The sequence below is a fragment of the Ischnura elegans genome, chromosome X (assembly GCF_921293095.1).
Source record: "Ischnura elegans chromosome X, ioIscEleg1.1, whole genome shotgun sequence".
Taxonomy (NCBI): domain Eukaryota; kingdom Metazoa; phylum Arthropoda; class Insecta; order Odonata; family Coenagrionidae; genus Ischnura; species Ischnura elegans.
Window position 1 is genome coordinate 25,604,341 of NC_060259.1, and position 27,759 is coordinate 25,632,099.

The 27,759-nt window shown below is 37.9% G+C and overlaps 3 protein-coding genes and 1 pseudogene across 10 annotated transcripts in view; 1 reads left to right on the forward strand and 3 right to left on the reverse strand.

Annotated features, from left to right (window-relative positions):
* LOC124170640 overlaps window positions 1-14,188 on the reverse strand; it is a 44,440-nt gene extending 30,252 nt beyond the window's left edge. For 2 of the 7 annotated variants that reach the window (XR_006867527.1, XR_006867530.1), the window contains exon 1: window positions 14,018-14,186. The gene's annotated coding sequence lies outside the window, so the exon portion shown is untranslated. Of the gene's footprint in view, window positions 1-14,017 lie in introns of all 7 variants that reach the window. The other 5 variants (XR_006867526.1, XR_006867524.1, XR_006867529.1 and 2 more) reach the window with 4 other exon arrangements.
* A 64-nt stretch (window positions 14,189-14,252) lies between these two features.
* Window positions 14,253-15,122, forward strand: LOC124170642 (PCNA-associated factor-like). Its single transcript, XM_046549502.1, has 3 exons — window positions 14,253-14,457; window positions 14,530-14,607; window positions 14,693-15,122. Exons 1-3 carry the CDS (start codon window positions 14,358-14,360, stop codon window positions 14,872-14,874), a joined length of 360 nt encoding a protein of 119 aa, XP_046405458.1. The 5' UTR covers window positions 14,253-14,357; the 3' UTR covers window positions 14,875-15,122.
* A 3,829-nt stretch (window positions 15,123-18,951) lies between these two features.
* Window positions 18,952-22,094, reverse strand: LOC124171114 (annotated as a pseudogene).
* A 2,761-nt stretch (window positions 22,095-24,855) lies between these two features.
* The window catches only part of LOC124170512 (Golgi-specific brefeldin A-resistance guanine nucleotide exchange factor 1), a 72,705-nt gene continuing 69,801 nt past the window's right edge, over window positions 24,856-27,759 (reverse strand). For both annotated transcript variants that reach the window (XM_046549284.1, XM_046549283.1), the window contains one exon: window positions 24,856-27,380. In XM_046549284.1, the coding sequence (XP_046405240.1) occupies window positions 27,250-27,380 (131 nt within the window). In that variant the 3' untranslated portion in view covers window positions 24,856-27,249. The remainder of the gene's footprint in view (window positions 27,381-27,759) is intronic.

The window sequence follows — 27,759 nt, forward strand, 5'->3', positions numbered from 1 at the left end:
ATGAGGGAAAATTGCTGTTAAAGAGGACTTTATAAATTTAGCTGAAATGCCATCAATGCCAACAGAATTGGTAGCAGATATGGAAAATGTTGTTCGTAGAGCTTCAGGCGTGACGTATTGGAAATAGAAATTATTTTCTTTATATGGTACAAGTGGTACTACATCAAGGATATTAAATGTATTTAAGGCAGTGTTTACCTCAGAGGTAGCAGTTTGCGCAAAATATTTGTTTAGTTCGTTTATTGAGAATTTATGTGTAGGTTCGTTTTTAGGTCTGTGCACAAGGCCAAGGTTTCTAAGTTCTTTCCAAATCTGGTTTGGCTGAGTCAAGTTAGATAATGTGGCTGCGTAGTGTTTTCTCTTGGCTACTGTGACAAAGCGTTTTACCTCATTGCGTAATCTAATAAACTCAGCGTAGGCAGTTGAGCTTCTTGTACGAATAAAGATCCTACGTGATTTATCTCTTTCCTTCATTTTTTGTCTAAGGTCATTTGTTATCCATGGGGATGAGAATCGTCGAGGTTTACAAGACCGCCAAGGGGCATGACGATTTAAACAGTCCAAGAAGTTAGAATTAAAGCATTCCAATTTGGAATCAACAGAGGTAAACTCTGGAAAGTGTTGCCATTCGCTAGAGATCAAGTCTTCCCGAAATCGGACTACATCAAATTTTTTTAGATCGCGGTAAACAATTTTAGGCGGAAGCGGACAAGGTGTATTGAATTTGTAAGAAAATGCAACTTTGTCGTGAGCGGAGAGAAAGGGGACCGGGGATTGTGAAAAAGATGAGACTTTGCATGCGGAATCAACGATGCAGAGATCCAAAAGAATATGAATATACTCAGTATGATGGGTTGGTTGCGTAGAAACAAGATGAAGATTATAACTATACATGAAATTCTTCAAAAAAGAGGAAGAGTAGCTATCTCGTAACATATCAGCATTAAAATCGCCAACAAGTACGATATTTTTATAATTAGGACTAAATGTAGTGTAAATATGTTCAATATCAGTAAGATATCAGACTTTTGGTGGTCTATAAACAATGATTATTAGAAGTTTGGAGAAATTTAAACCATAAACTTCGAGAACGATGAACTCCGGGCGTCCTTCGTAAGTGGGAGAGGAAGTCGCCACCACAGATGAATAGAGACGATGGTGAATGTAAGCTCCGACGCCACCGCCACCTTTTCCAGTCCGATCATGTCTGAGTAAGCGGTAGTCAGCGAGTTCCACCATGTTGTCAGGGATGCTAGGTTTAAGCCAAGTTTCAGTCATACAGATAACATCATAGGAGCTCAGCGCAAAATGGTCTTTAAATTCGTCAAAATGAGGTAGTAGTGACTGACAGTTCACAAGGGATAAATGAAGAGATTGAGCAGACGAAGCTTTCACAAGTTTAGGAGCACTTGTCCCCATATCACCGTTGAAATTATCGGCTTCGTTGCCAACCTCATATCATAAGGTCTCGAGGTCGGCTTCACAGCGTATAGTGATACGCCGTCCACCGTCCTCTTTCCTAACAAAGTGTCTATTCTATGAAAGTCTATTCTATGAAAGTATGGCTACTGCTTAGCCTTAAAAAATACCGGAATTTTAGATACTGAAAGTAATTAAACAAAACTATTTAAAGAAATGATGCATATTTAAAAATAACATTTGTCATGAAAGAACAGACACTGACGATTCAAATAAATTTATTATTTAATAAATCAAAATTGACAGGTAATTATGAACTGTCTCAGCTTACTTACCACCATTAAACAAATCCAATTCAATGGAATAAAAGGCGTAATAAAATTCTAGTCCCTGCTTTTTTATAATTAATTTCCAACTAAATGTTTTACTATCGTAACAAATATAGCCATAACCTTTTACTTATCACAGTTATGTACTCATTCATACAAATATCATTCATACATAGCCCTGATGTAGTAGTTTAAATATGTTCGCGCAATCCGGCCCGAAGGTGGCACAGAAGAAGTGCGCGCGGGGACGTGTGCCCCGGGTTATGATGAAATGAAAGGCGAGGACACCTTCAATCGAATTTGGTTTATTCGCGTGCAACTTGCGGGGAAGCGCACGCCGAAAACTCTACGTCCACACGCTCCCAGAATTTGTGAAACACTGACAAACACCCACGCCGTCGGCGAGGGCGTCGATGTTGGGGTGTGAGGGTTACTGACCCTAAGTAACGGCACTCCCTCACTCCAAAAGGGTGTGAGTCGAGTCCCCTTGGCGGAGACCAAGAGAAAGGGGCCGAAAGGGACTTCGCTGGGCCTTGGAAAATCCCATGGGCGATGACACTCGCCGCAGGGGAGGGGGGGAAATACCCAACATTCCGCCCGCCTTGAAAAGCTGTGATTTTCAATAAAGAGCGTGGAGCGTGTGGGGGAGTGCAAAACAAACAAATACGTACATCATATACACATACATGGAAGAAACACATGAAGAGGCAACTGCCAAACATAGTGAGAGCCTTTTGAAATGAAATCTCTGTGTCCGTGATGAAGGCTCACTTTCATTGCATGTGGCATGTTCCACATAAATACAAGTAATGAAAAAAAGAAACTGAAATATCACCCGATATTTACACAAACAACACTTGATGAAATCACTGACACTCTCACTAATAAATTTGCCTTGCTGCATGCTGGGTGCCTCTCTGGTCCACTTGGGTCTAACCTGGAGGCTGGACAGGAAGGGGAGACTGGGGCACAGTGGGACAATTGATTTATTTAAACAATTTACTCGGTCAAAGGGCAAATGCATTAAAATTAAGGAAGTCATATCACGAGGAATAATGCACAAAAATCTTATTTCCTAATCTTATGTAGCTTCGTGTAAATGTTATAAAATATGTTTTTTGCTATAATTTTCGTAACTTTCATGTTATGAATATTTATGCAATTCTCTTAATTATAGCAAGTTTCATAAGGAATGGCATGGTGAATACATTATTTAGAGACTTAGTAATATTTTTCTAAACATATTTTTCGAAAGTAACATGTTTAAAATTTTTGCTGACAAATACAAGACTTCAGGACATGCGGGGCACAGTGGGACAGCTGAAATTGGGGCACAGTGGGACAACTTGGATTGGGGCACAGTGGGACAACTCCGATTGGGGCACAGTGGGACAACTCGGATTGGGGCACAGTTTGATGCCGAATTACAGCCCAGGAGCTTCATACTATCAATATCCGTTACCTAAACGCACTCAAATTTCATTTCATGCTTACTTTATAATGTTTTGGCTCCATATTGATGCTTTAGGATTTGAAGCAGTACATTTCAGTTAGTGAATGTGAGGACAAAACTAAAGAATGGCAACAGCAATGAACATGAGAAAAGTAATGCCGAAGTAAATAATTAGTGTGAACCCCGATCGTATGCGACAATTTTTCTACATTTCCTGAATCCCACATCTGTTACATAGATGTGCTCTTTGTAAGGAACAGTTCAGTCTTGGCCAGAAGCGAGGTTGAGGCAGTGAGAAGAGAGAGTCTCATAAACATTAGTTGCTGCCACATTCCTCCTTTCTACAAGCCTGCTCTGGGAACATTCAGTGATTTGCGTGAAAGGAAGAAAAACAGGCAATAAAACTTGATTTTTAAAGAGAATTGAGGCAAGATTGTTTATTACGTATTATCTATTAAAATCAAATTTTTTATAATTTGAATTTTTAGATTCATAGCTTATAAAATAAATTACCACCATAGTAAACTGTGACTTAAAACTGCAGCACGACAGCACCACAGACTGTCTCCTCTGCGCACGAAAAAATTAGTATATGAGTTAGCTCAGAGAAATAGAAAGAAATACCCGCCATCTTGCGATCAGAAAGACATCGCTGATGTTAGTTTATTTTACTTTTTTTGAAGCGGAATCCTTCGATTAGCCTTCGAAAACCAGAAGCAACCTCACTGGCCAGAGACGTGGGCTTCTATAGGACGGTTGTGAGTGCATTTTTTCCGATCTATCAGCTCTTTATGTCAACATGTATTTTCTGCTGGAGGTGTAATCATGATGAAAGTGGTTCCACTACCGTTCAACTCCAGGAAAAGTGATAGCCCTCTAAGGTGAAAACAAGTAGGTGAAGTTACCTCCTCTGAAAGAGGCTCCTCGATGTCATTGTGCTATATTATAAAGGTTCAGGTTAATACAATTCCTCCATTTCTTGTGTTGTCTAGAGTGAAATTCCTCCAAAAAATACTGTTGAAGTGTCCCATAGGATCAGTAGGTGCCGCATGTCCTTCTGAATGGATGGCTATCAATTTATTTTTACTGGTTTTAAAATATTTCATCGATCACGCAAATATTTTAAAGAAAACCCTGCATTGCTAGTTTTACATAACCACGAATCATATATTTCTGCCGATACTATTGAGTTAGTAAAAATGAATGGATGGTACTTTTTACTTTGTCACCTCACTGCAATCAATTAGATAACTGTTTGTTTGGCCTTTTGAAAAAATATTGAAATGACCGCAAATGGCCTATAAACCACCCAGGAGAGAGAATAACAATTTGCAACTTGGTTGAATACAGCACATAAAAAAGCATTTACATCTAGTAATACATATTATTTTTACTTTCGGTTCAACCAGGATATGCCCTGTTAACCCAAGTATTTTTAATGACAAAGACCTTGCCCAAGAAACTGTCAAAGATCAGTTTGTTGGACCTTTAGAATTTCACTTAGAAACAGAGTAAAATCTCGAAAGCCCAGGACAACCCGGGTTGAAACTTCGTTTTAGAGAGCATAGTTTTCCCCCCAGAGGAATAACGTCCAAAATCTAGCAGGCTAATATCTAAACATGCTAGACAAAAGAAAAGATAGGAGATACCTACGGACACACCAGTTAAAAAGAGACTGGAAAATATCATCAATAATAAATAAAATAATATTATCAAAGGAAAGAGAGAAAAAACAGCCTGGTCATAAGAAAATGTTGAAAAATGAGCGATAAAATGTCAAGAAAATTTAAGATTTTCACATTAAAGAACTAAAAAAAAGATTGGTAATGGAAGATATAGCTACAGTTTCAGAATAAAGTGACTAAATTTACCACCAAGGACAGTTGGCAGAATTTCAGCCATTAGCGTAATTAAATGTTGATGAAAAACATTGCATGCAGTTTATAATTACATGACTTAACCTTTTCCCTACCGTACACGTATATATACGTGTGGACGTTTCCTGACCCGGGAGACCACGAACGTATATATACGTGTGAGAGCTTCCCGGTCAAGAATACGAAACCCGTTTATATACGTTTTCTAGCTCTCCCCCTTTCAGGACTGTCGTGGGTTTGGGTCGCCTTTGTCTCGGGACCCAACGCTTCGGGATTTAGGATTGACCCTCCGAATCCGGGAGCAGGTACCCGGACCCTTCGTCTTTTATAACCCCTCTCAGCGGTAAGAGACAGCGGTCATACAATTGTTTATAAAGTCAATTTTCGAAATAAATATTTGTTCATTTCTCAAGAAATATAAACTAAGAATTGAATTGTTTGTCTTTTGAGCCACGTTTAGAATTTTTAAACGAAATTCTACGACAAATATTAACTTATATCTCGAGTTATGTATAAACATCAACATGGAAATTGTTGCTGCGTTAAATGCTTTGATAATGGCCTTAGAACTTCGTTTAAAATTTGACAATGCTCAGATAAAAATGAGGAATTATATTCTATGTCTGTAATTTACGTGCAAGCAACAATTATTCATTTGCTAAATACATATAAGCAATACATAAGTTGACCGCGAACCAATGCCGCAGGTATGGTCGTAAACCCGGAAAGGAGGGAGCACAACTACTCTCGGAGTCCGAGATAATGCGGAGTCCCACCGTGGAGGGGTCGAAAAAGGTTCAGCGAGACCCTTCTTAACGAATGCCCTCCAAAAATGCTCCGTACCACGAGAAAGAAGAGTCTCTTGGGGCTCGGTACAGCAGTCAAGCTAAGACGAAAACTCCGCGGTCTCGAAAGGGTTAATATTTTTTATCAGCACATGTATCTTGAATAAAAATTTCTTGATTAAAATGTTCGCTTGCATGTATATTTCACCTATTAATGTTAATTAATTCATTTGTACCCTCAATTAATTTAAACTTTGTATTTTATTGAGTAATGCAAGCCTGTCCCACTCTGCCCCAGCCTGGGGCAGAGTGGGACACTTTTCAACAAAGAAGAAACTTGAGTATTTCAACTACTTTAAGTTAGTTGCATTACTTGCGAGTTTTTTAATAAGTCGAGGAATATACTCTTTAAGCAATGGCACCAAAATCTTCCATTTTCCAATAATTATGTGGGAAATAAAAATGAAATGCTAAAACTGTCCCACTGTGCCCCAGTCTCCCCTACTCCTTGTGCCAACGAGACCAGAAATGCTGTTGCATCCTGGTCACGTGCTGCCATCTGGATAGACGATTGACGGGGATATCAATCATATTTGGGTCAGGGATGGCAGTGAGTGCGTCGCCAATTAAGAAATGGCAAGGAGTCAATGGATTGAGGTCATTAGGATCTGATGACATTTGGGTAATTGGTCGGGAGTTAAGGCACGCCTCTATCATAGTTAAATAAGTATATGTCTCCTCATACGTGAGGGATGCGTTCCCAACAAATCTCCTGAGATGATATTTGAGTGAACGGACAGCCGCTTCCCAAAGGCCTCCAAAGTGGGGTGAACGAGGGGGGATGAAATGCCAATTGATGCCTTGTGAGGATGAGTAGTGATGAAGTCTTTCCTGGTGTGACTTCGATGAGAATACTTTCTTGAGATCCTTCAATTCCCGATTCGCTCCCACAAAATTTGTGCCATTGTCTGAATAAATGTCGCTGCACTTTCCTCGTCGAGATGTGAAGCGCTTCAAAGCTCCCAAAAATGCTTCTGTCCTCAAATCCCCCACTAATTCAAGATGCACTGCCTTGGTGGAGAAACAAACAAATACAGATATATAAGCCTTGATTGGCTGAGATCCTCGACGACGACTAGTTTTGACATAAATGGGGCCGCAATAATCAACCCCGCACCTTAAAAAGGGGCGAGTTGGTTCAAGTCTCTGTCTGGGTAAATTACCATTAACTGTGGTAGTCTTAGGGTTACTGCAAAAGCATCTCGTGCATTGATGTATGATCTGACGGTAGAGATTTCTTCCACTTAAAGGCCAGAAACGTTGCCGTATTGACGAAAGAAGCAGTTGCGGTCCAGGGTGATGTTGCCTGATGTGTTCTTGCATCACGATCAATTTTGTAAGATGATGTTTCGGGGGCAAGACAATTGGATGCTTCTGGCTATAGGAAATGTTAGAGGAACTTATTCTTCCTCCCACCCGGATCACGTTGTTTTCATCCAGAAATGCATGCAGCATTTTCAAGCTTGATTTCCTGCTAACTTGATTTTTCCGCTGAAGGTCATGAACCTCATTAAAAAACACTTCGCTTTGAGCTGCTTTAATCAACTGCGTAAGTGCCGCCTTGATTTCTCAAGCCATGAGCTCTCCCGTTTTCCTCTCAGTGCGTGATTTTGAGGCGTTGTGTCTGAATCGCAGGCATAAAGCCGTTACCCTCTGCAATTTGGATAATGACGAATAGTGCTGGATCAATTGGTTCACCTCCACTGCAATCAAAGCGGTGGCCATTGGTCGTTTCTCGGGGAGCTCTAGCATCTCAATTTCTGGCGGCCATTCATTTTCATGTCCATTCATCCAAGGCAGCCCTTACCACCATGATGCCATCTCGTGCAATTGTTGTGGGGTAAGCCCCCTGGAAATGTGATCCGCTGGATTGTCCACTCCACTGATATGCCTCCATTTGCATTTACTTGTGAGCTCGTGGATCTCGGCAATCCTGTTGGCGACGAAAGTCTTCCAATTGGATGATGGTGCCTTCAGCCATGAGAGTACAACTGTAGAGTCTGACCATAGAATAGGGCTTCCCGAAAACGAGAGTGATGATGAGACCTTTTGAATGAGGTTGGCGAGGAGTACTGCTGCGCAGAGTTCTAGCCTGGGAAGTGGTTTTCTTCAGCGGCGCCACTCGCGACTTGGAGCATGGAAGACGCATCATGAATTTTCCATCTGATTTGATGGACCTGACGTATACAAATGCACCATAAGCGGATTCTGAGGCATCACAAAAGCCGTGAATCTCATAAACACTGCAATTCTTCGCAATAACGCGCCGGGGAAGTCGCAAATCATTTAGGCATCTGAATGATTCACGGAAATCAAGCCATTTTGAATGGAGCTCCGCAGGAAGTGATTCATCCCATTCCAATCTGAGTTCCCACAGTCGCTGAAGGAATATTTTTGCCTTTTGAATGATTGGTCCTATAAGACCCAGAGGATCAAATATCCTTGCAAGATCAAAAAGAACTGATCGTTTAGTTACTCGGGCTTTACAATCGAAGTTCTTCGTGTCGCAATGGAAGACGTCCGCGTTTGGATTCCAAAGAATTCCCAGGCTCCTGATGGTGTTGTCTCCTTCCGGGCGAATCTGATAAGATGCCTCCCTGTGGTTCAATGGAATTTTCTTCAGCAATGCGGGATGATTAGAGGACAATTTTCGAAGCCTAAAACCTCCACTTTCTAGCAATGTGATAATTCCTTCTTGAATTTTCTCAGCCTCCTCGATCGAGTTGCTGCCTGTGAAGAGATCATCAACATAGAAATCTTTCATCACCACTGCTGCAGCGCGAGGATCATGATGCGATTCTTCCAGGGCCAATTGCTGAAGACATCTTGTCGCTAAAAACGACGCTGAGGCCGTGCCATACGTCACTGTGTTTAACCTGTAGGTTTCAATTGGCGCGCCTTTGTCTCTCCGTAATATACATTGCAAATTGGTGTCAGATGGATGAACTTGGATGTCAGCAGTCATTGCATACTCATGTATCCTAAATCTAATAATGATGCTGAGCAGATCATCTTGAATGGTGGGCCCTACCATTAATATATCATTTAATTGAGTTAATAATATCAGTTGAGCTCTTGCTTGACGCATCAAACACAACTCTCAATTTCGTCGTTGAACTGGTGTCCTTCGTGATTGAGTGATGAGGAATGTAGAAAGCAACGCCCCTTGGTGGATGGTCCTCTTCCTCTGCGACTAACTCCATGTGCCCAAGCTCTCCATATTCCTTCATGAATGAAGAATATGCTAATTTCCTCTCATCATCCCTTAGAAGTCGCTTCTCAATCATCATATATCTGCGATTGGCGATTTACTCAGAATCTCCAAGATGACTGATGTCTCCTTTGATGGGTAGTCTAACGATGAAGTGCCACTCTTGTGGTGTTTTTCTTGAAATGTTCTTCACATTTCGTCTCTTCTGCTGAGAATTTTGAAGCAGGTTTGCACTCCTCTAATTTCCAGAAGTTTTTTACCTGGTCTTCCAAGTTTGTCTCCACACTAAAATGGCATGATGATGACGACGCTGTTGACGCCTCCCCCTGGCATGGAAGACTTGCTGTAATGGACTGTATTTGTGTCGAAGACGGAATGAATGGTGTTGAATTTGCTGGTAGATTTATTTGCGGGAGCTTCACGGGAGCAACATTGTGGCCCTTTTCTTTTGAATTACTAGTGTGATTGGTGGGTGATTGTATTATTTGTTCGGCCTTTGAGACGGCATAAAAATACGCGTCTTCAAATTCCTCCCACTCTCCGTCGCCTCCCGCATTCAATAATTCGATTTCTGATTGTACATCTTCAAAGGCCTGCCATAAATCCTTAAATTTCTCCAGGCGGAGACGCAATTGATGGATTCCATCAGGAATCTTAACATTTTCCACAAAATTCTTAAATCTAGTGACTCTAGCCTTGATATGCCCGCGTTTTATAATTAATTCTTTAATTTTCTTTGCCACCGCTGAGAAACGTGCCTTAATGGGTTAATTAGGAGTGGGGAAATGACAGGAAAGGATATGCACTCACTGCCTACCTTGTGCTGCGATGGCTGCATAGTAATGCTGCGCTGCTGGTGCGCCGATGCCGCTGCGGTGACTGATGTGTCCTCCACTGGTTGGATGGCACCTCTCTGGAGATGCTGATTGATGAATAGTGCTGATGGTCCTCTGCTTGAAGACAGCTGGGAGATGCCTCACGATGAAATAATCTTGCGCCGATGCACAAAGATTCCAATTATGATTTGCAGATCACTGGTGCGATCCGGCCCGAAGGACCAAAAATGTCGAGTCCCCTTGGCGGAGACCAAGAGAAAGGGGGCCGAAAGGGACTTTGCCGGGCCTTGGGAAATCCAAAGGGCGACGACACTCGCTGCAGGGGAGGGGGGGAAATACCCAACAAAATACGTTGGTGAAAACTTGCATAAAAAATTCTTCACGACCTATATTGCATGACACTGAACCAACATTCATTGATAATGTAGCAGACTCCTTTGAAAACATTACAAGGACATTGCTTGCTGCCCTCGTAACTTCAAATTTGGAATCGGAGGAGTAAACCCACAGGCCGTATTCTGTATTTCGTCGGTACTACACCGATCGGTTTCCCTTTCAAGCCCACCGACTGGACATCATTCCGTACCGACGACAGCACTTTCAGCGATTCTGTAAGGTCGTCGGTTTCAAACCAGTCGGTATGGTTCCCCCTCATTCCCAAACAGGGAAAATCCGAATATATCCGAAGTTAGAAGTCATCTAACACGTGTCCCCACCAATGAAAGAGGGGTAAAAACAAGTGAAGACTCATTAGCAGAGTTTTTCGTCGTTTTAAATCTTTTTATTTGCGGAAATTACGACTTATTGTTAGATTAAGATAATCGATATTAGATAAGTTGTTAACAATGCTTATATAGTGTGTGTTATTAATGCTGTACCTACAGAATCGAAGGAAACAATATTACAAAATCAGAATATAATTTGTATGTGATGGAGATTGTTGTTGCTGGAATGAATAGTTGAAACTATCCTTGAGATCGTAGTTTCTTTTTTTATGTATTGGTTCCGTCTAAATGTTATCAACGGAAGGTTATGCCATTGGCACCCTAGCAGACGAAAATCACATACCATGGAACGTGAACGTAGGATTCAAAAGCAAATGTTATATTAGATGGACAAGTGAGGAAATTGTTATAAAAATATGGAGCTGGGTGCAATAAAAAGAAGTGTAATGACGAGGAAGTAAAGAAATTGTGATTGGGTGAAATACATATGTATAAGTTGCTCATTCCAAGTGAGAGAAAATGATAATATAGCGGAAAACCTCATACTTATTAACAAATATCTTCTTTTATCGTCAAGGGAATTAATGGCTGACGATAAAATGAAATATAGTTGCCTATTACAAACGAAAGAAACTGATACCGTTGCAGCAAACTTCATATTTAAATAAAAAGATCTTATTGCTATGTCGAGAGAAACGCCAAATGATGATTTAGTGAAATAATAGTTGCCTATTCAGAGTGAGATAAAGTGATAACATTGCGGCAAAACTAATATTTAATCAAAAATATATTTTACCCAGATAGCACAAAGTAAGAGAGTTAACCATTTCTTATGGCTTTCTAACGGAAAAAATTGATAAGCAGCTTATCGTAAGCTAAGGGACTTATATAAGGCAAGGGTAAGATGTTAGGGAAGATTAGGTAAGGAATGCCGTCAAATATCCTCAGGCAACGTAAGTCACTTCTGTTGGAGCGCCTAAGGCGGCTGAACAGCGTACTACACATGCTACGCGGCTCATTTCGACATGAATTTAAAGGCTATCAGTGAAATTAAGCGAGTTTTTATAAGGGCTTAACAACTGATAATAGATTTTCTCGTAAATAGAAAAAAAATAATAACCGCAAGCGACCGGCTAGTGAAGATGTAAAGCATAATACAAGTACTCATTCCATGCGGCGGAAATAAAATAAAATAGCAGTAGTGGGAACCGATGGTGCGATCTGCGTAACCGAAGTCTTGCACGCTAACCACTACACCACGGCAGTTGATAATAGTGAGAGATGTAGTTAACAATTAAATATCCAATTATGTAAAAGAAAACTTGTTTGGCATGTGCATGAAAAATTGAAATTATTCAAGGTCCATACATTTTAACATTTATGAATTTTAAATTATGGCTTGATAACCCGATGACTACAATACGTATATTAGATGTTCCTTCCGGCATTTTTATATTATTCTACATCGCTATTTTTGTGAAATCGTGTGTTTTTCTGACGACCTTCATTTCGCCATCAGTTCATATATGTGATTGATTTTCAAATTATGGCGGTATGATGTTATTTCTCCTCATAATATAGAAGCGCCAATAATAAAAACATTATTTTGATACATAAAGGCCTTAATAAACACTCTGAAACGATGGGATAGTAACAGCATCTAAGTGCTGAAAGTTTGGCATTCATTTTGCCATTACTCTGGATGTTTGTCGCCCTGGCCGTAAGAAACCCATAACAAGCTTACTTGAGAAGCGACTTCCTTATTTCTTCCTTTCACCTTTATCTCAATGACTTATAATGTGCTAGCTGGGTTATATGCCAAAGGAGCAAATAAATTATGATACAGTGAAAAAAATCCTATTACAATAGCAAGTGAAAGTGGTAACATAAATGAGAGAAAGTCATTATATGGTGGCAAACCTCATGTTTATTAACCAATATCTTATATTTCTGTCAAGGTAATTAATATAGATGATGACAGTGAATTATAGTGGCCTATTCTAAGGGACAGAAAAGGATAACATTGCAGCAAACCTCATTATTTACTCGGTGTTAAGGTGAAAACAAAATAAAACATATAATGCGCACCGGGGAGTTCATAAAACCCGCTAGTCGACCTTTGCTTTGCTCTTTGCTGTCGGTAGGGCTACCGACGATCTCCCGTCCTCACGTCGGTGCCGCACCGATCGGGTTCGTACAGAATCGAACCACTGCTTGCCGGGAGTCGGTGTGACGTCCCACACGACGAATCGGTGCCGCACCGATCGGTTTGGAGATACAGAATACGGCCCCACATAAGAAATAAGTGAAAACCAGAGAGGTTCCAATGTTCAGGAATAATCACCAACAGGAACCCTACCACCACCTCCTGCTCCACCAGTAGGCTCTCGGTTGAAATTTAACTCTTGTTATACCGAAAAATATTATACTCGAGTCGTTTACCCCGAATTTACCCGACGGATCCCATTTGAATACGAATGTCGAGAAAATATTTTCTAAAATATATCTTGTATATATATTAGAAAAGCGGACATTCAGACACCTACCAAATATCTAGAAAATATTACAAGATATTTTCCAGACACTGGCTGAAGACGTTCAAAATACTTAGAAGACATCTAGAATATATTTTTTGCTATTTGGGTATGCCACATAACCTCCTGTTTACCCTAAAGAAATACTTCAGCATCATTGTTCTTCTTGATGTTTTAATTATTCGCCGGTGGCGAGCCCAACACAAAACGCTTATACATTTCATTTTGGCACATGTGCAACATTCGCGAAATTCGCAATTCAACCATCCTACGGCTAATTATGGACCTTCCAACAAAAGAAAAGAATCTCTAACACACGTAACGCAAATATCTACGAAGAATTCACAATTTAATTGATCAAAACAGGACCGAACATGTTGAGCACGTGCAGCGATGGATAAGGCAATAAAAACAACATGAAAATCACCATATGCAGTGAACGAACGTTTTTTAATAAACCACAAGTTTACCTATTCGCTTCTTAAAAAGTTACTATCAATCGAACAATATTGATAAAAACAACTCGGCTAGCCATTTTGATTGAAGCAATGGCCTACCAAATGATAACAAAACATTACATTATAGTAAATTGTAAGCAGTTAATCCAATACGTCAAAACAACCTTTAATAAATAATTTGATGCATACAAGTTTGTCATGATAAAGAAAAGGATTAAGGAATAAATAGACACACAAATGCAAAATGGGAGATCGTAAAGTAAATTTGTGACACGTGTCTAATAGTACCACAAGCACTATTGCGAATAATATCATTCTAACCAACATTACCTGAAATGTCCACCTTCATCCAACAAATGGAAGTGACGTCTGAAGAGAGAACTTCTTTTAATGGAAAGGTTTTCCATTTCTTCCTTTGGAAATTTCAATATATCAAATTAAACTTTGGTTCACTTGAACCACTTCAGCTTCCTACGTGCAAGCCATTTCGTATTTTAGTGGTACCAAATGCGATAGCTCGATCGCTCGATATTGAAACAATCGATGGAGACTGGATACACAAATCGACTCAAACTTGGCGCGAGTCTGGAGCATGCATATGGAAGTTCGGTGAAGTCTCCTGTGAGTTGTAATAATAGCTTGCTCATCACCTTCATCCCCGTCTTGGTGCATGTCAGGCAGTGAGACACGGAAATCCGTCTCCCTAAAATTAATTATACATCTAATTTACGACATGGTTAGGACGAAAGCAGATTGTTCAGGAATTAAAGGTCAGTAATTTAAATGGTGGGAAGTGATTGTTTATGAACCTAGAAATTAATTCATATTACGTTCATTTGTAGTGTCTGGGGCGAAAGCTCCACGGAAGATTGTGAATTTGAAGCCAACCGACCAAGGCAATGGTAGCGGGGCCAGCTCAGGTGCTGAAATGTCACTTCTGTCTTTTTCCTTGTTTTGTGAGAAATTTTCGGGAAATTAATGCCTTCTCTTCGTTGGCAACTGTAGGACAGTACTCCGGGGGAAACCCCTATAAACCTCAGCCGACACCGGAATGGCAGAAGGAAATAACGAGATTTTTTCGCAAAGACGAGTCTGGTCCATCGAGTGACACTGTACCCACGGTGGAAGGAACGCATGGAGAGAAAAGTGAACCTGCTGTTTCTTCGGAAGAAGGATGTAGCACATGAATTCGAAAGTGTTAGGAGTATCCCATGTCAGATACCTAAGCCTAAGATTTATATTTGTTGCACTCCAATCGCATATCATTACCAAATGCCTCTCTTGCAAACATTGAATGGGTGCAATATTTGATATGCATCTTGTGATGCGTTATGTATAGACCTTTCTAAATAATATTTTGCTGAATCATTTTAGTTGAAAGCTTAATGTGTTCTTTCTAATTTAAGTTAATAAAGTAATTTTAGTACCACAGGGATTTCATAGTAATTTTCTTCGGAGAACTCTACCTCACAAGAACTTAAAGTCACCTCACATTGAGTGAAGTTCGCCATTATGAGACAAAATATTTAACCTCTTGTAACTTTTTCTTATCCGTGGCTTGCCTATGCTTTAATGTCTAATTTTATCATCTTTCTATTACCCATTTCAACGAAGTACAACTTTCAGCATACTATGTGTTTCCTGTCCTATTAATCCCTGACAGAAAATACACTTATTGTTTCATTGTGATTCATCTCCGAGTGCCCTGATATGTATACATTATTCTGTATTACACATTAATGAATCAGAAGTGCTATTAGTTGTAATTCCAACTCCCACTTCATGCAAGTGTTTAGTCTGCTACAGGCCTGAGGATTGCTTATGATTTGGATCATTTTTAGTCTTACCAGAGGCCTGATCTTGGTCCGTGGTTTAAACATTTGGGGAAAAGAGTTGCGGCAAGGGCTAATTTGCTCTCTCCCACTATGTATTTACCATTTAAAATATATTTAAAGATAACTTGCCAATACTCTATTAAAAACCACAGGTTGGGTAGAATCACAGTTCACAAAAAAGAAAAAAACACAGTAAGTACTAAATTTTCGGTGGCGTATTACCACCTTCCTCAGAGCTAGGTAGGAGACTGTCTAATTGTCTGTGACAGTCTCCTACCTAACTCTGAGGAAGGTGGTAATACGCTACTAAAAATTTAGTACTTACTGTGAGTGTTTTTTAAATCTTTTTTGTGAACTGTGATCTGCCCAACCTGTGGTTCTTTTTACGTTATTTAACTCGTCGAGGAACATTTTGAAAAGTATATATATACACACACACACTAGCTGACCCAACAAACGTTGTTTTACCATATAATTTATTTCTGGTGAATATTTTGGCTGTTAAATTAAAAAATAACAGACTTATTGTAAGTGTGTGGGAATGTGGTGTATGATTCAAATAGGAATGGAGCACTGTGAACGATGACGACCTGTAATAATAACAAAACATCAATTTTTTGAATGCATTTTATTTTTATTATCTTAATAAATTTCAAATTACTTCTCTTTAACAAATTATGACAAAAAAATAAGCAGTATCAGTGTCTTAGTGCAATGGTGTGAACGATATTTTTATTTAGCCAACACAAACAAAGTGGATGGTTTACCCACGCGAGAGTATTCCACGCATAATTGTCTGTATGAAAAACAAGGTGTACCCATATCTAAGCCATAAACGGGTATCGTTTGGCCTTTAGACTTACTGACTGCCAATCTTATTGGAAAATGGATATGTTTGTATTCTATTGGAGTAACAGGGATACATTGTAGTAACACGTGTTCTCCATAGAACTTTCCATTCAAAATTTTTGACAACGTTTTGCATCAATTTTTTAATGACTAATTTCGTGCCATTGTACAGCTGCGGTGGGCTCAAATTACAAAGTATATTTAACTGGAGATCCTACCTTGTAAACAGTGCGACAGTATGCCTAGCAAACCCAATGAGTTTATAAACTGCTGGATAATTTACAGCTGTGCTGGTATCTCAAACTGTATCGATAGAAGAGTTGTCAAACTACCTAACAATGCTGAGGTCGTCAAGGGGACAGTGAGCCAAAAACGCAAAAATTTCAGCATTTTTATGTATTGTTTTTCAAAATCCACCGTATATCACATGGAAAACTAAAACCGATTGCAAGAATAAAAATGTGCATTTCTTTTCCTTTCCAATGGTATATGTCTTCAACTAAATGTGACCATTATCACAAATTTATACATGCATAATTATAAGAATTATTTATGTATGCATTAAGAAAGAAGGTCTGTAGGCATTAAAAATGAACTTTACATGTTTTTCTAATGGAAATGACTCAGGGCCTCATGGTCTTAGTAGAAGAATGAAAAATAGTTCATAACATATTCTCTGACCTACTGAACATACACACCAAATTTCGTAGGAATTGGTTCAGCCGTTTCAGAGGAGTTTGGAAACAAAAAAAAATGTGACACGAGAATTTTATATATAAGATAGATCAATTGAAAGAGATATCTATTCAGGAAAGGCTCATGGTTTGTTTCACAGCACCCATTAAATGATTTATTTCTTGTAATTTGTAGGCCATAGTCACATTTTCTCATTTTTAAACCTGACTTTGCACTGATAACAATAATATAATTTATTTATGGGCTTCCACCTGTCTCCTAATAAGTACAAAAAAGTGATACATTAATGATTTAAGTTATGTCTATAGATTATAATGAAATACAAATCCTTAATAAACTAGTAAGGTTTCATTTAAAAATTTTCCATAAAAGACAAATCATAGTACTCTTGTGTTAAAATAGTTTAAGCAAATATTTCCATTTGCGTTAAACTTTTGAGAACAAGCTGATTAATATGAGTTGAAAATGGCCATATCAATGCAGTGCACATTAAAATCTGTTACTGGCCAATACTGTATGACCTTTTTCAAACGATTGGATGGAAGGTTAAGTAAAAAAGTGGCCTATGGAAAATTCACATTTTCAATGCATATGTAATTTTGCTTGTATTATTTGCCCTGTTTCTTTAATTTTATTTGAAAAGTATCAGAAAGGTTAATCTTCTAAATATTAAGTGCAAGAAGTGAACTTATTGATAGAGTGGGGAGGGTGTGTTTTTAGGGAGGTTAAATACAGTTACATCCCTTGTGTTGACCTTAGGAACCCAAATTGTTAAAAGTGATGTTAGATCTGAGTATCTTATGAGTAAATGTAACACTGGGTAGAAAGGATAGATGTAGCCGACAGATTAAGGGAGAAAGAGACTCATCCCTCGTAACACAGTCTGTTGGCCAAAAGTGTCCCCAACGCTTTCCCAACAATGCCTACCAAAAAACAAAGTTGGGCCAACAGACTGTGTTACTAGGGATGTAAGGAATTGTAAACTTAAGATAAATTAAATCTCTTTATGCTGTTATCAGGAAGATTCAAGAATTGTTTCTGAATCTATTCAAAAGTTAGAATGTATACATCATACGAAGGATTCCAAACCATCGAGCCATTATAAATTTTACTAAAAATGATTCTAATTTAGTTTTGCAGGCCAAAATATTTGTTACTATCCATCTGCGAGGCTGGTGGCTCCCTGGCATGAGATTGAGAAACGCTCCTAGGCATGTGACCATTTCATGTGTAGAGTTTGATGAATATCAAGTATGAGTGGTTGCAGGTATGGGTGAAATCATGGCAAATTAAATTGTCTTGACTCACCGAATATCTAAAAATTGCATTTATCTGCACAAGAATATAAAAGTTGGATTTCATGAGTAAGTGGTGGACAAGGGGATGAATGAAACGATGCTGGTTGCAGGTCACTAGAGGCAATAGATGAAGAAAATAGCATCCTCATAAGTGCAGAATGATAGCGACGTAAATGTGACTCTCCTTGGAATATAGTTTTCTAAGCTACAAGAGAAAAATTCCCATACAATGTTCCTAAGCATTTTGTTAAAGTAAGTATCAAGAGTGAGGTGATGGCAGCAGATTGGCTATTGACTGGAAAATGTGACCACTGGCCATTGAAGGAGTTAAGATTGAAAAGATCTGGACTGTTGATGGTTAACCCATTTATGCCGAAGGTTTGAAAAATGCGAATTTTACCCCGATTTTTACATATTGTCGATAAAAACAAGTTTGAAAACAATATCCGAAAGGATAAAAAATGTATCTCTTGCCAATTATTAATTACGAGGTGTTCCAAAAATGGAACACTAGGCAAATCCACTACTATGACGTACTCATTGATAGCATGCAAAAATTTTGATTTAGACTTTTATTAACTCACTATTAAGAATGATATCCAGGTGAACACTTAATATGCAAGGATATATTGCAGTTTTTACATTGAAAAGTGGTATTTGGTTCAGCAGAATTACCATTTGTCTGTATTGTAACAGGTCACATGGCGACGAAATTCAAGAAGATCCATTGGCTTCACATCGTTTATTTTATGCAATTGCCAAGCATTTTGTAAAGTCAGCTCAAAGAAGAATAACCGGAGGGCTTGAGTACCATTTTTTTTCCACCGTTTGACGCTTGGTACTTGTCAATATTTTCATCAGCTCGGTCCACTCCTCCCATACACTGATTATAGACCTTGATTGAATGTGGCAGAGGAACTTGTATCTTTTTTTCTGATTTTGAGAATAACGACTGACCGTTGCAAAGGATTGACACCGGCACCAGTAGATGCAGCAGTTACAACACTTTTATCATTTCATTTACGAACAGTATTGCCTTTTCCATCAATTCGGTAACCGAATGTGCCCCAATCTTTTTTATTTAGGGTAGCATCAGATAGTAAAGGAGGTTTGTTTACGCGATCTTTTCTCGCTATGCCAGTTGCTTGGTGGCCCATTGAATGAAGTTTATCAAGGAGTGCAATGCTTGTAAACAAGTTATCGAACACAAAATGGTATTTACCAGGATTCTGAGTTGTGAGTGCCTCAATGAATTGCAAAACAATTGGAGCGCCTACACCATATTATTGGTATTGAGTGTTCGGGTTTTTTCCTTGATAAGGCTGAAACCAGCAAATGTAGCCTAGACGCACCAGAATTTATACCCAAACCAAATAGGCTTACCCCGAATGAACTGTTTCAACCCGTCAAGGCCGAAATAGGGAATCATGGCCTCATCAAAGCTGAAGTATATTACATTTGGCACAAATTTCATGCATCTGTCATTCAGACGCTCAGAAGTCGCACCTTGGAAAACTTGTCCGTGTGGTTCAAGTTAGAATTGTCAGCAAAATGCAAATTTGAAAATATTGTTTCAAATCGGTCACGTCCCATTGCACCACTAACTAGAGAATTATGCGAATCTTGTCTTTGCTCCCAACGTCGTCTCGGAACAGAGACGTAACCACTCAGGAAAATTATTCCCAAAAAAAACCAACTGTCAGTTCAAGGTTCACTTCAATATCCAGAAAGAATTCTAAATATTCTGTAGGGGTTTTCATTTTCGTGATTTCTTCTTCTGAAACCCAACCTCCTACTGGCTGGGCAGTCAGATCGCCCTTCTTCCATTTGCGCACAACTTTGGTTACCTTTTTTCCTATAGCAAGAAGAGGTTTAGGCGAAGCAGAAGCCGATGCACCGCCATTTTCAGTAGTATCAGCATCCGGTATCAGATAAAGGTAAAAGTTCTCGTCGGAAGAACCATGAATGAGATGAGCAGAAGTGCACAGCAATGAACCGGGAACATTATTAATTGTTCCACATCTAATTGCTGACTTGATTTAAAATTAAAGTGAACATTTCAGTGCGCCTGAATGCACGCATAATAGTAGTGGATTTGCCTAGTGTTCCAAAAATGGAACACTGTTAAATAAAAGCTTATAACTAAAACAAAATATGTTGTTTCAAAAAGTTCTCCATCAAGCACTGTAAGTTAACTATTAATGAATATGCCGGGAAAAATTTATAACATTTGGGTGAAATGGCAAATAGTTATTAATATAACATTAGAGATGGTCACAGAAAAACTGCCTTGAAAAAAAAGACTGATATTTCTCAACACACTGGCTGCGATAGGTTGGCAAAACAGACTAAATCTTTGCACCCCATAATTCAATGTATCTTTATAAAGAGGTACAGGAAGAAAAATCGTGGCATATTTGTGTATAATGAGTCATAGTCATTAAATTAGAAAGTCACATCAGGTGTTCCAAAAATGGAACACTAGGCATAAATGGGTTAATGAGGGAAATCGCTCCACTCCATGGAAAGAGGGTCACTGAGTAGAGGAGGCCATTTGGGCAGGTTTGACCATGTCAAATAGTAGTGAACGCCAGCCAAAGGAAGTGTATAGAATTGTTTTTATACTTAGAGCCAAGTATCCTTTTGTTAGGGACTGCCCGATCCCTGCTTGAATGTTGCGTGGAGGACATTTCAAGCGCAACACTCCGTCCGTCGGATGGGACGTTAAGCCGTGGTCCCCTTGGCGCCTTTCGTTAAGAGCAGGCTAACGCCGACGCCGGGTTTCTCTCCACCCTTTCTTCCACACCCTTCCCTCTTGGCGCAAATGACCTAAGCTGTCGGTCACCTGGTTTTAGTAACCATTATTAAAAAAACTATCCTCTGAAAAATTCACATTTTTGATGCTTATGTAATTTAGCATATACTATTTGCCCTGTTTCTTTAATTGTTGATGAAAAGCGTAAATGTACCTTATTTCAGGAATGTATCTTCTTAATCTAAAGTACAAGAAGAATACTTATTGATACAGTGAGGAGGGTGTATTTTTATCTAATATTCTAACTTCAACTAATTTAGTAAATAGTTTACAATGTTTTTCAGAATTTGCTTAGGTTTTTAAAGTTTGGAATATCTGATGCAGAAATTGACTAAGAAAATGTTGTTTGATATGCGATTCTTCGTCATACGAAGTGAATAAACAATTGCCAGAAGGATATATTTTGAACTCACAACATAGCAAGGGTAGGACTACTCTTCCTTGGAATTTCTTCACTTTCCATCCCTGTAAACCATGCCACAGCATTGCAACAATCTCTCACTGCAACCTACTGGGAGTTGCTGCAATATAATAATAATAATGATTTATTTGTCCAGAGATCAAGTAATACAAAGGTTACACTGATAGGACACATCAGGTTCATCAAGAGGTAACACATCAGTTACACACAGGTAGCACATCAGGTAATATATGTACAATAAATACAAATATACAATGGATACAAGATACATAAAACTTTGTTTAGAAATTCTTCAATAGAATAATACATTTTTAGTTTCAGATATTTTAGGAGGTTGGTCTTAAAAGCAGTTACACTTATTGGTGCCTTAAGTTCAACCGGCAATTTATTATAGAATTGAAGGCCCATACAGTTTGGACCAGCACCTATATTCTTAGTGCGCAAATAAGAAACATGCAGCTGATCCACTTGCCTGGTAAAATGATGGTGACATGGTTCTTAACATAATGGGATAGATTTTTTTTTCTATCACAATCACAGAGATATTACTTGCGGTTACCGGTGAAAATCAAAATTTGTGTAGTGTCCTTTTTTACTGCACATAAAGGTTCTCAAAATTCTTTTGATAAAGTTGCTCTATGGCAGTCTGGAAATGTTTGCCTATAGTTAGTCACAACCTTCAGCAAAAATTGTTTCTGGCTTTAATTTTTTGCTACAATTTTTAAAACTCTTCCATCAATTTAACTCCTCTTTCAGCAATATCATTGACTACTCGTACATGTTTTACTAGATTTAATCCTTGCTTACATGCCTTGCCACTTTTCCAACCAACCCGATCCTCTGATAGAAATGTCACAGGAATAATAAATCTTTTGAAAATATTTTCCAGTGTCTAGAAATAAAATTTGAGTCCATTGACATTGAAGTAGACAATATCATTTGGAGAAACAGAAATTCATTTCGGTAACTTGTCTGCATTATCCGTTATATCTGACTCTTGGGCCTCTACCATTTGTTTTATAGTCTCCACTGATACATTTTCATCGAAAAATCCTACGGATACAGCTTCTGGAGAAAGGTACCATAAACGGTTCTGAAATTTGCTTAAAGCGGTACCACTAACTTCACAATCGGACTTTCTGTATTCATAAAGATTTTTGAAAAATAATAAATCTCGTCTAGGAGCCTCTTCTGCATTTGGTGCAGTAATGCAGGCCTCCACGTAAAGACACACCACAAACAGGCAAAATGATTCACTGAATTTAGAGTCGTTAAAATAAAAAAATATCTGTACATTTTACAAATTAAAGTATGAATATCAGCATCTTTTTCTCTTTGAAGGTGGCCTGTTTCTATGGGGTGCCTTCGCTCCTGATGAGCAATTATTCAGTAATTTTGAAAGTCTATCTGATATTTTTAATTTATGCTAAGGGGTTGAATATTATTCTATCTTAATTGAAATTCTTCTTTTAACAAAAGTGGGTTGACAAATTAAATTGCCTATTTTAATTGAGGAAAAATATTTATTCTATACACTGGAATACGTAATATGTATTACATTTCACCCCATAGTGGTTGAAATTTGCATGGACGTAATATTACTTATTATGAACGTATTATTAATACCAAAACTGGTTATGTACTTGGTTGGCTAGGCAATCACCATCTAGAAGGAGAATGTCTAAGCCTGCCCAAGGAAGTGGTAAGAGTGCTGGGAGTTGATTTATGTGATGATATCACAGCCCAGGGGTTCCCATGAGTTGTTGACTCTGAGAATGCTGGGTAGCTGACATCACAGTTTTTGTGGGAACTGACCATGAGTGGAAAAATCAGTTCAAGAGATATTAACTCCTATTTTAATTGGCTTTAGGAGGTACACATCAAAATTTCAATTCGGCAAATTAGCAGCTTCACACATTTAAAAAAATTGTTGCTTACAGAAGGCATATAAATTTAAATCTGGTGCTTTCTCAGCATATTAACTGGATTCTTTTCCGGGATTTCATCCCACATATACATTCCAAATTTGTTCATGAATACTTTCATTTGAAGGTCCAAATTGTTTCTCATTCCCATGATATTAATCATCTTAGAGTTCAGTATGCTATTTAAGGAGGATTTAGAAGGAAATATTAGATGTTGCATAAACTTAATTATCATTGGTCATTAGATAATTTACTTATTAATTTTATTCAGGAGGTCAAAAGGCAGTTTGCCATAACAGATGAAGAACATTAGCAGCTGATGTCAATTCTTCCTACTCTCAATTTGCATTTCACAGAAATGTACTAGTGACGTTTCCCAGTTCTCTTATATCTCAACAAGATGTTTCCCTTCCATGCTGTTTCCCAAACTAAATCACCTGAATTTATTCAGGGTAAAATCAATCTTTGATTAAACCTCAAAATTGGGGCAAAAAAAATTACATCAGTCGAGGTAAAGCAATATTCTGAGTAACGAGAGGGAGTGAATAGATTCATACTTTTCTAATACCGGACACTCCGATACATTTGAGTTTACTTTGTAGGTATTTCTTTGATATTGCCCTTTGCAGGGCCAAATTTTAAGAACCTTTTTAATGTAATCATGTAGCAAACACATGTTATGTATGTACCTCCAAAGTGAGGGGCTATTATGTAATTATCTGTACTGAAATATAATTCCTTTAAGCAATATTTCTTGTCACTTTCCAAGGACCAGCTCCACCCCAGGGTAATCTTATTTCATTTTCTTAGATTTGGAGAGCAAGAGTTAGTATGAGAATTTTTATATTGAAGGAAGAGAATATTGAGTATTAATACATATTCTTAGGGGATTTTTTGGCCATACAGGAATCTCCAGGAAATTCTTAGAAGACTACAAGGAATATGGGACTTCTGGGTAGATAATGCTGCCTTGCAGAAGATTCTAGCTGTACCTAGCGGAAGTTCATTCCATCCTACAGAAAGAACTGCTGCTATTCACACCAGGGTGAAATTATAAAAACTACCTAGATTACTTGGTTACCTATTTCCTGCTAGTTAGTGTACCCATTTCATATATCTGGTCAATTGACATCAAATCATCAAACGATTTGATGCCATCAAACCATAATATTCTGCTGTACCCATATTCCTCCATGTAATTTCTTCATTCCATTTCATTACTTTGAAGTTTTTCATTTCATATTACTATTGCGAAGAGGAAATCGGGGAGTATTTTTTTCCATGGAAGCAATAACCAGGATCATACAAGAAAATATTTGGTTGGTCCAATCACATTTCTGGCATTTTTATTACACTCATGTATTTACAATTTGGAATGCTACAATTTTTGACTCCCTCACATGAATATTGGCATCTTTAAAATAACTGCAATAGAATAAGGCATATATAAAAGGTGCTACACAGTACAATAGCTTGAAGGTCAAAAAATAAATAACACTATCAATAACTTTTCAAAGCCTGTTATAGCACATAACCTGAAACCATTTAAGTAGTTAAATGAATTAACTCTGAATTAATGTGCCTTACTGACATAAAAATAACTGATTTCACCTTTTAGAAATTATAATTGAATGCATTCAGTCCCACAGTGAAAAGAATTTTTTGGGCATACATACTCTTGAATGGTATAAATAACTTTGAAATTCCAAAAGTGTCATAAACAATGCATACAAAATTAACAAGATCCAACGAGGAGTAATTGCAACAGTCCACAAAAAGAGGACTTTTAATTCTATTGTTAAAGCATACATATTCCAGGGATTAATTTTGTTCATTACACATACTTATTTCAATAGCCATAGGTAATTCCATTCTTTCTAGGTTCATCAAGATTTATTCAAATATATCAACAGTTCTATATCAATAACAACAATATATAACCTTTATTTGCTTAAATTGGTTTGGATTTTAGCTTCAGTATTTTATAAGCAATAAATATGTATCACAAAAAAATCAATAGTATCAGTCACAACACACAAACCATTATGAAAAGAGAAGACTGAACCCGTTTCCTACATCTCAATTCTTTCAGACCTTCAATAAATGGAATTTTATTACATGAAGACACAAATTTGAAGGCATACCCACATCTTATCCGCTAAATGAGAAGTCACTGGCCATGAATACTTTAATTCACCAGAGTGGTGTCCTCAGAAATTCTGGGGAATTACTTATACACATCTTTTCATTGTTCTCACCAAAAGGACTATCAAGGGGAAGACCCCAGTTTGCCCTTTCTCTTGACTTATGCTGCCACTTAGTGTCCATTTTGATCAGTTTTCAAAAATGCCCACAGCATGGCAATGAAAGCAGAGAGATCCCTTTACCTACAATATAGCTTTTCTATGGCAATAAATGGTGTCAAAAAGTTATGAATTTGACAGATTATACCATCACCAATATATGTTTCAGTTAATAGTCCTAATTATAGCTTCATTCCCCACAAAAAAGAGATCGCTCTGCTGTAAGCCACACGAGTGGCGACTTTTGGAAATACATTTACATAAATGCACAGTGAGTAACAACACAATTAGTGGCCAACTGGAGATACCTCTATGGAAATATTCATGATTCTCACTCCCACAGGAAGACAGATAAAGTAGGAGAGATTACATAAATTTTTGTTTGCATGACATTCATTATATTTTTCAATTGAAAATATCTGATTACAAGGCTAGAATTAAATTCATCTCCATGATGTCTACTTCGCTACCTCCTTCAGTATTTGTCTTTAATTGAGTTCATTTGGATCATCTTTTTTTCATGTTCCAGTAATAAGATCCAACTCTGGTTTTCTAGCTTGCAGTAGGCTGTGTTCAGCCTCCACAATGGAAACAGCAACATAACAGAATTTTTACTTGCGACAATGCAGGCTTTATATCTGGTTTTCAATTGATCTCAGGAATACTAATTACTTACTGGCTATTAACCTTTGACTTTGTTATCTTACTTAATTTCTTATTTTCCTAATGACCTTTCTCTGTTATCTTTTTGTTCTGTACAGTAACTCAATGATGTGAATCACATCTACAAGGGATAATAAATCTGAGAATAGAGGGTGAACACTGCCTGCTGAAAGCAAGAAGACCAGAGGTGGATCTCATTATAAAAGCAGGAAAAAAGAAAATATTAAACAAGGCAATTAGAAGGAAAATAATGGAGGAGGTAATAAAGAAGACTTTAAAGCAATGGACTTGAGAGTAACCTATTCCTTGAGCTATTTCCCATTGAAAAACACAATGAATGTGATGGACACACAAACTTCACTACGGGTTTATAGAATTTTGAACACTACCATAAATTATGAATGCATTATACTAAGTAGATGTGACACTGATGAGGTACAATCCATTATGATGAATAAACTGAGGATATACTTTATAAATTGGTTTGCAATTTAGATAAAAACATTACAAATCACAATTTAGATAAAATTATCCGGGATGCCAAATATAGGGTTCTATCAAGTTTCCTTGATCCTATTCCAGTTCTGCTGAACAATGATTAATGTATACCTTTACAATATGATGAACAAATTTCAAACAATATTTACTCACAAATTCTTCAAAGACACATAGGTCAAGCAGGAAATGGCCATGTTAATGTTTTCTTCAGACAAGTGCCTGACAAGAAAACTTAAGCCTAGGACATCAATTAACTCTCTTAAACAGGATCAGGATCAACCGATGACAGATGATTCTGTGCACAAGGACTGTTAGATTGGTGCTCCAGAGTATCAGGACTGATAAGGAGAGGTAAATTGCCAGCCATCACCTCAGGCGAGCTTACATTCACTGAAAAGATATCAACACTCACTCAGAACAATTACCCTTTGAAGTACATCAAGACACATTATGGACACATATTTATGATGCACCAGACCAGACTACAGGCCATCATGATTATCATGATCCTTACTTATAAAGGCATTTTGAGGGAATGAAAGGATATAAATGGCTCTTTCAAAGAAGCCTGGTTATCAGGTAGTCTTTGTCTTCAAATACAGACTAATTTTTAAAACTGGTATTATCCATTAATTTCTTTATCTTGATTTTAGCTGCTATGTAAATTTCATAATTATTCCTAATGATTATGCAAAGGAAAATACTTATTAATCAACATTATAACATTAGAGAGTATTAACTCATTATATTTGCAGACAGAAAATGTTTA

What these genes read in the sequence shown, in the direction of transcription:
- LOC124170642 (XM_046549502.1), top strand. Translation starts at nt 14,358, where the DNA reads ATGTCAGGCAGTGAGACACGGAAATCCGTCTCCCTAAAATTAATTATA. An exon ending in AGATTGTTCAGGAATTAAAG is followed by an intron (nt 14,458 to 14,529) that starts GTCAGTAATTTA and finishes GTTCATTTGTAG; the next exon opens with TGTCTGGGGCGAAAGCTCCA. An exon ending in TGGTAGCGGGGCCAGCTCAG is followed by an intron (nt 14,608 to 14,692) that starts GTGCTGAAATGT and finishes TGGCAACTGTAG; the next exon opens with GACAGTACTCCGGGGGAAAC.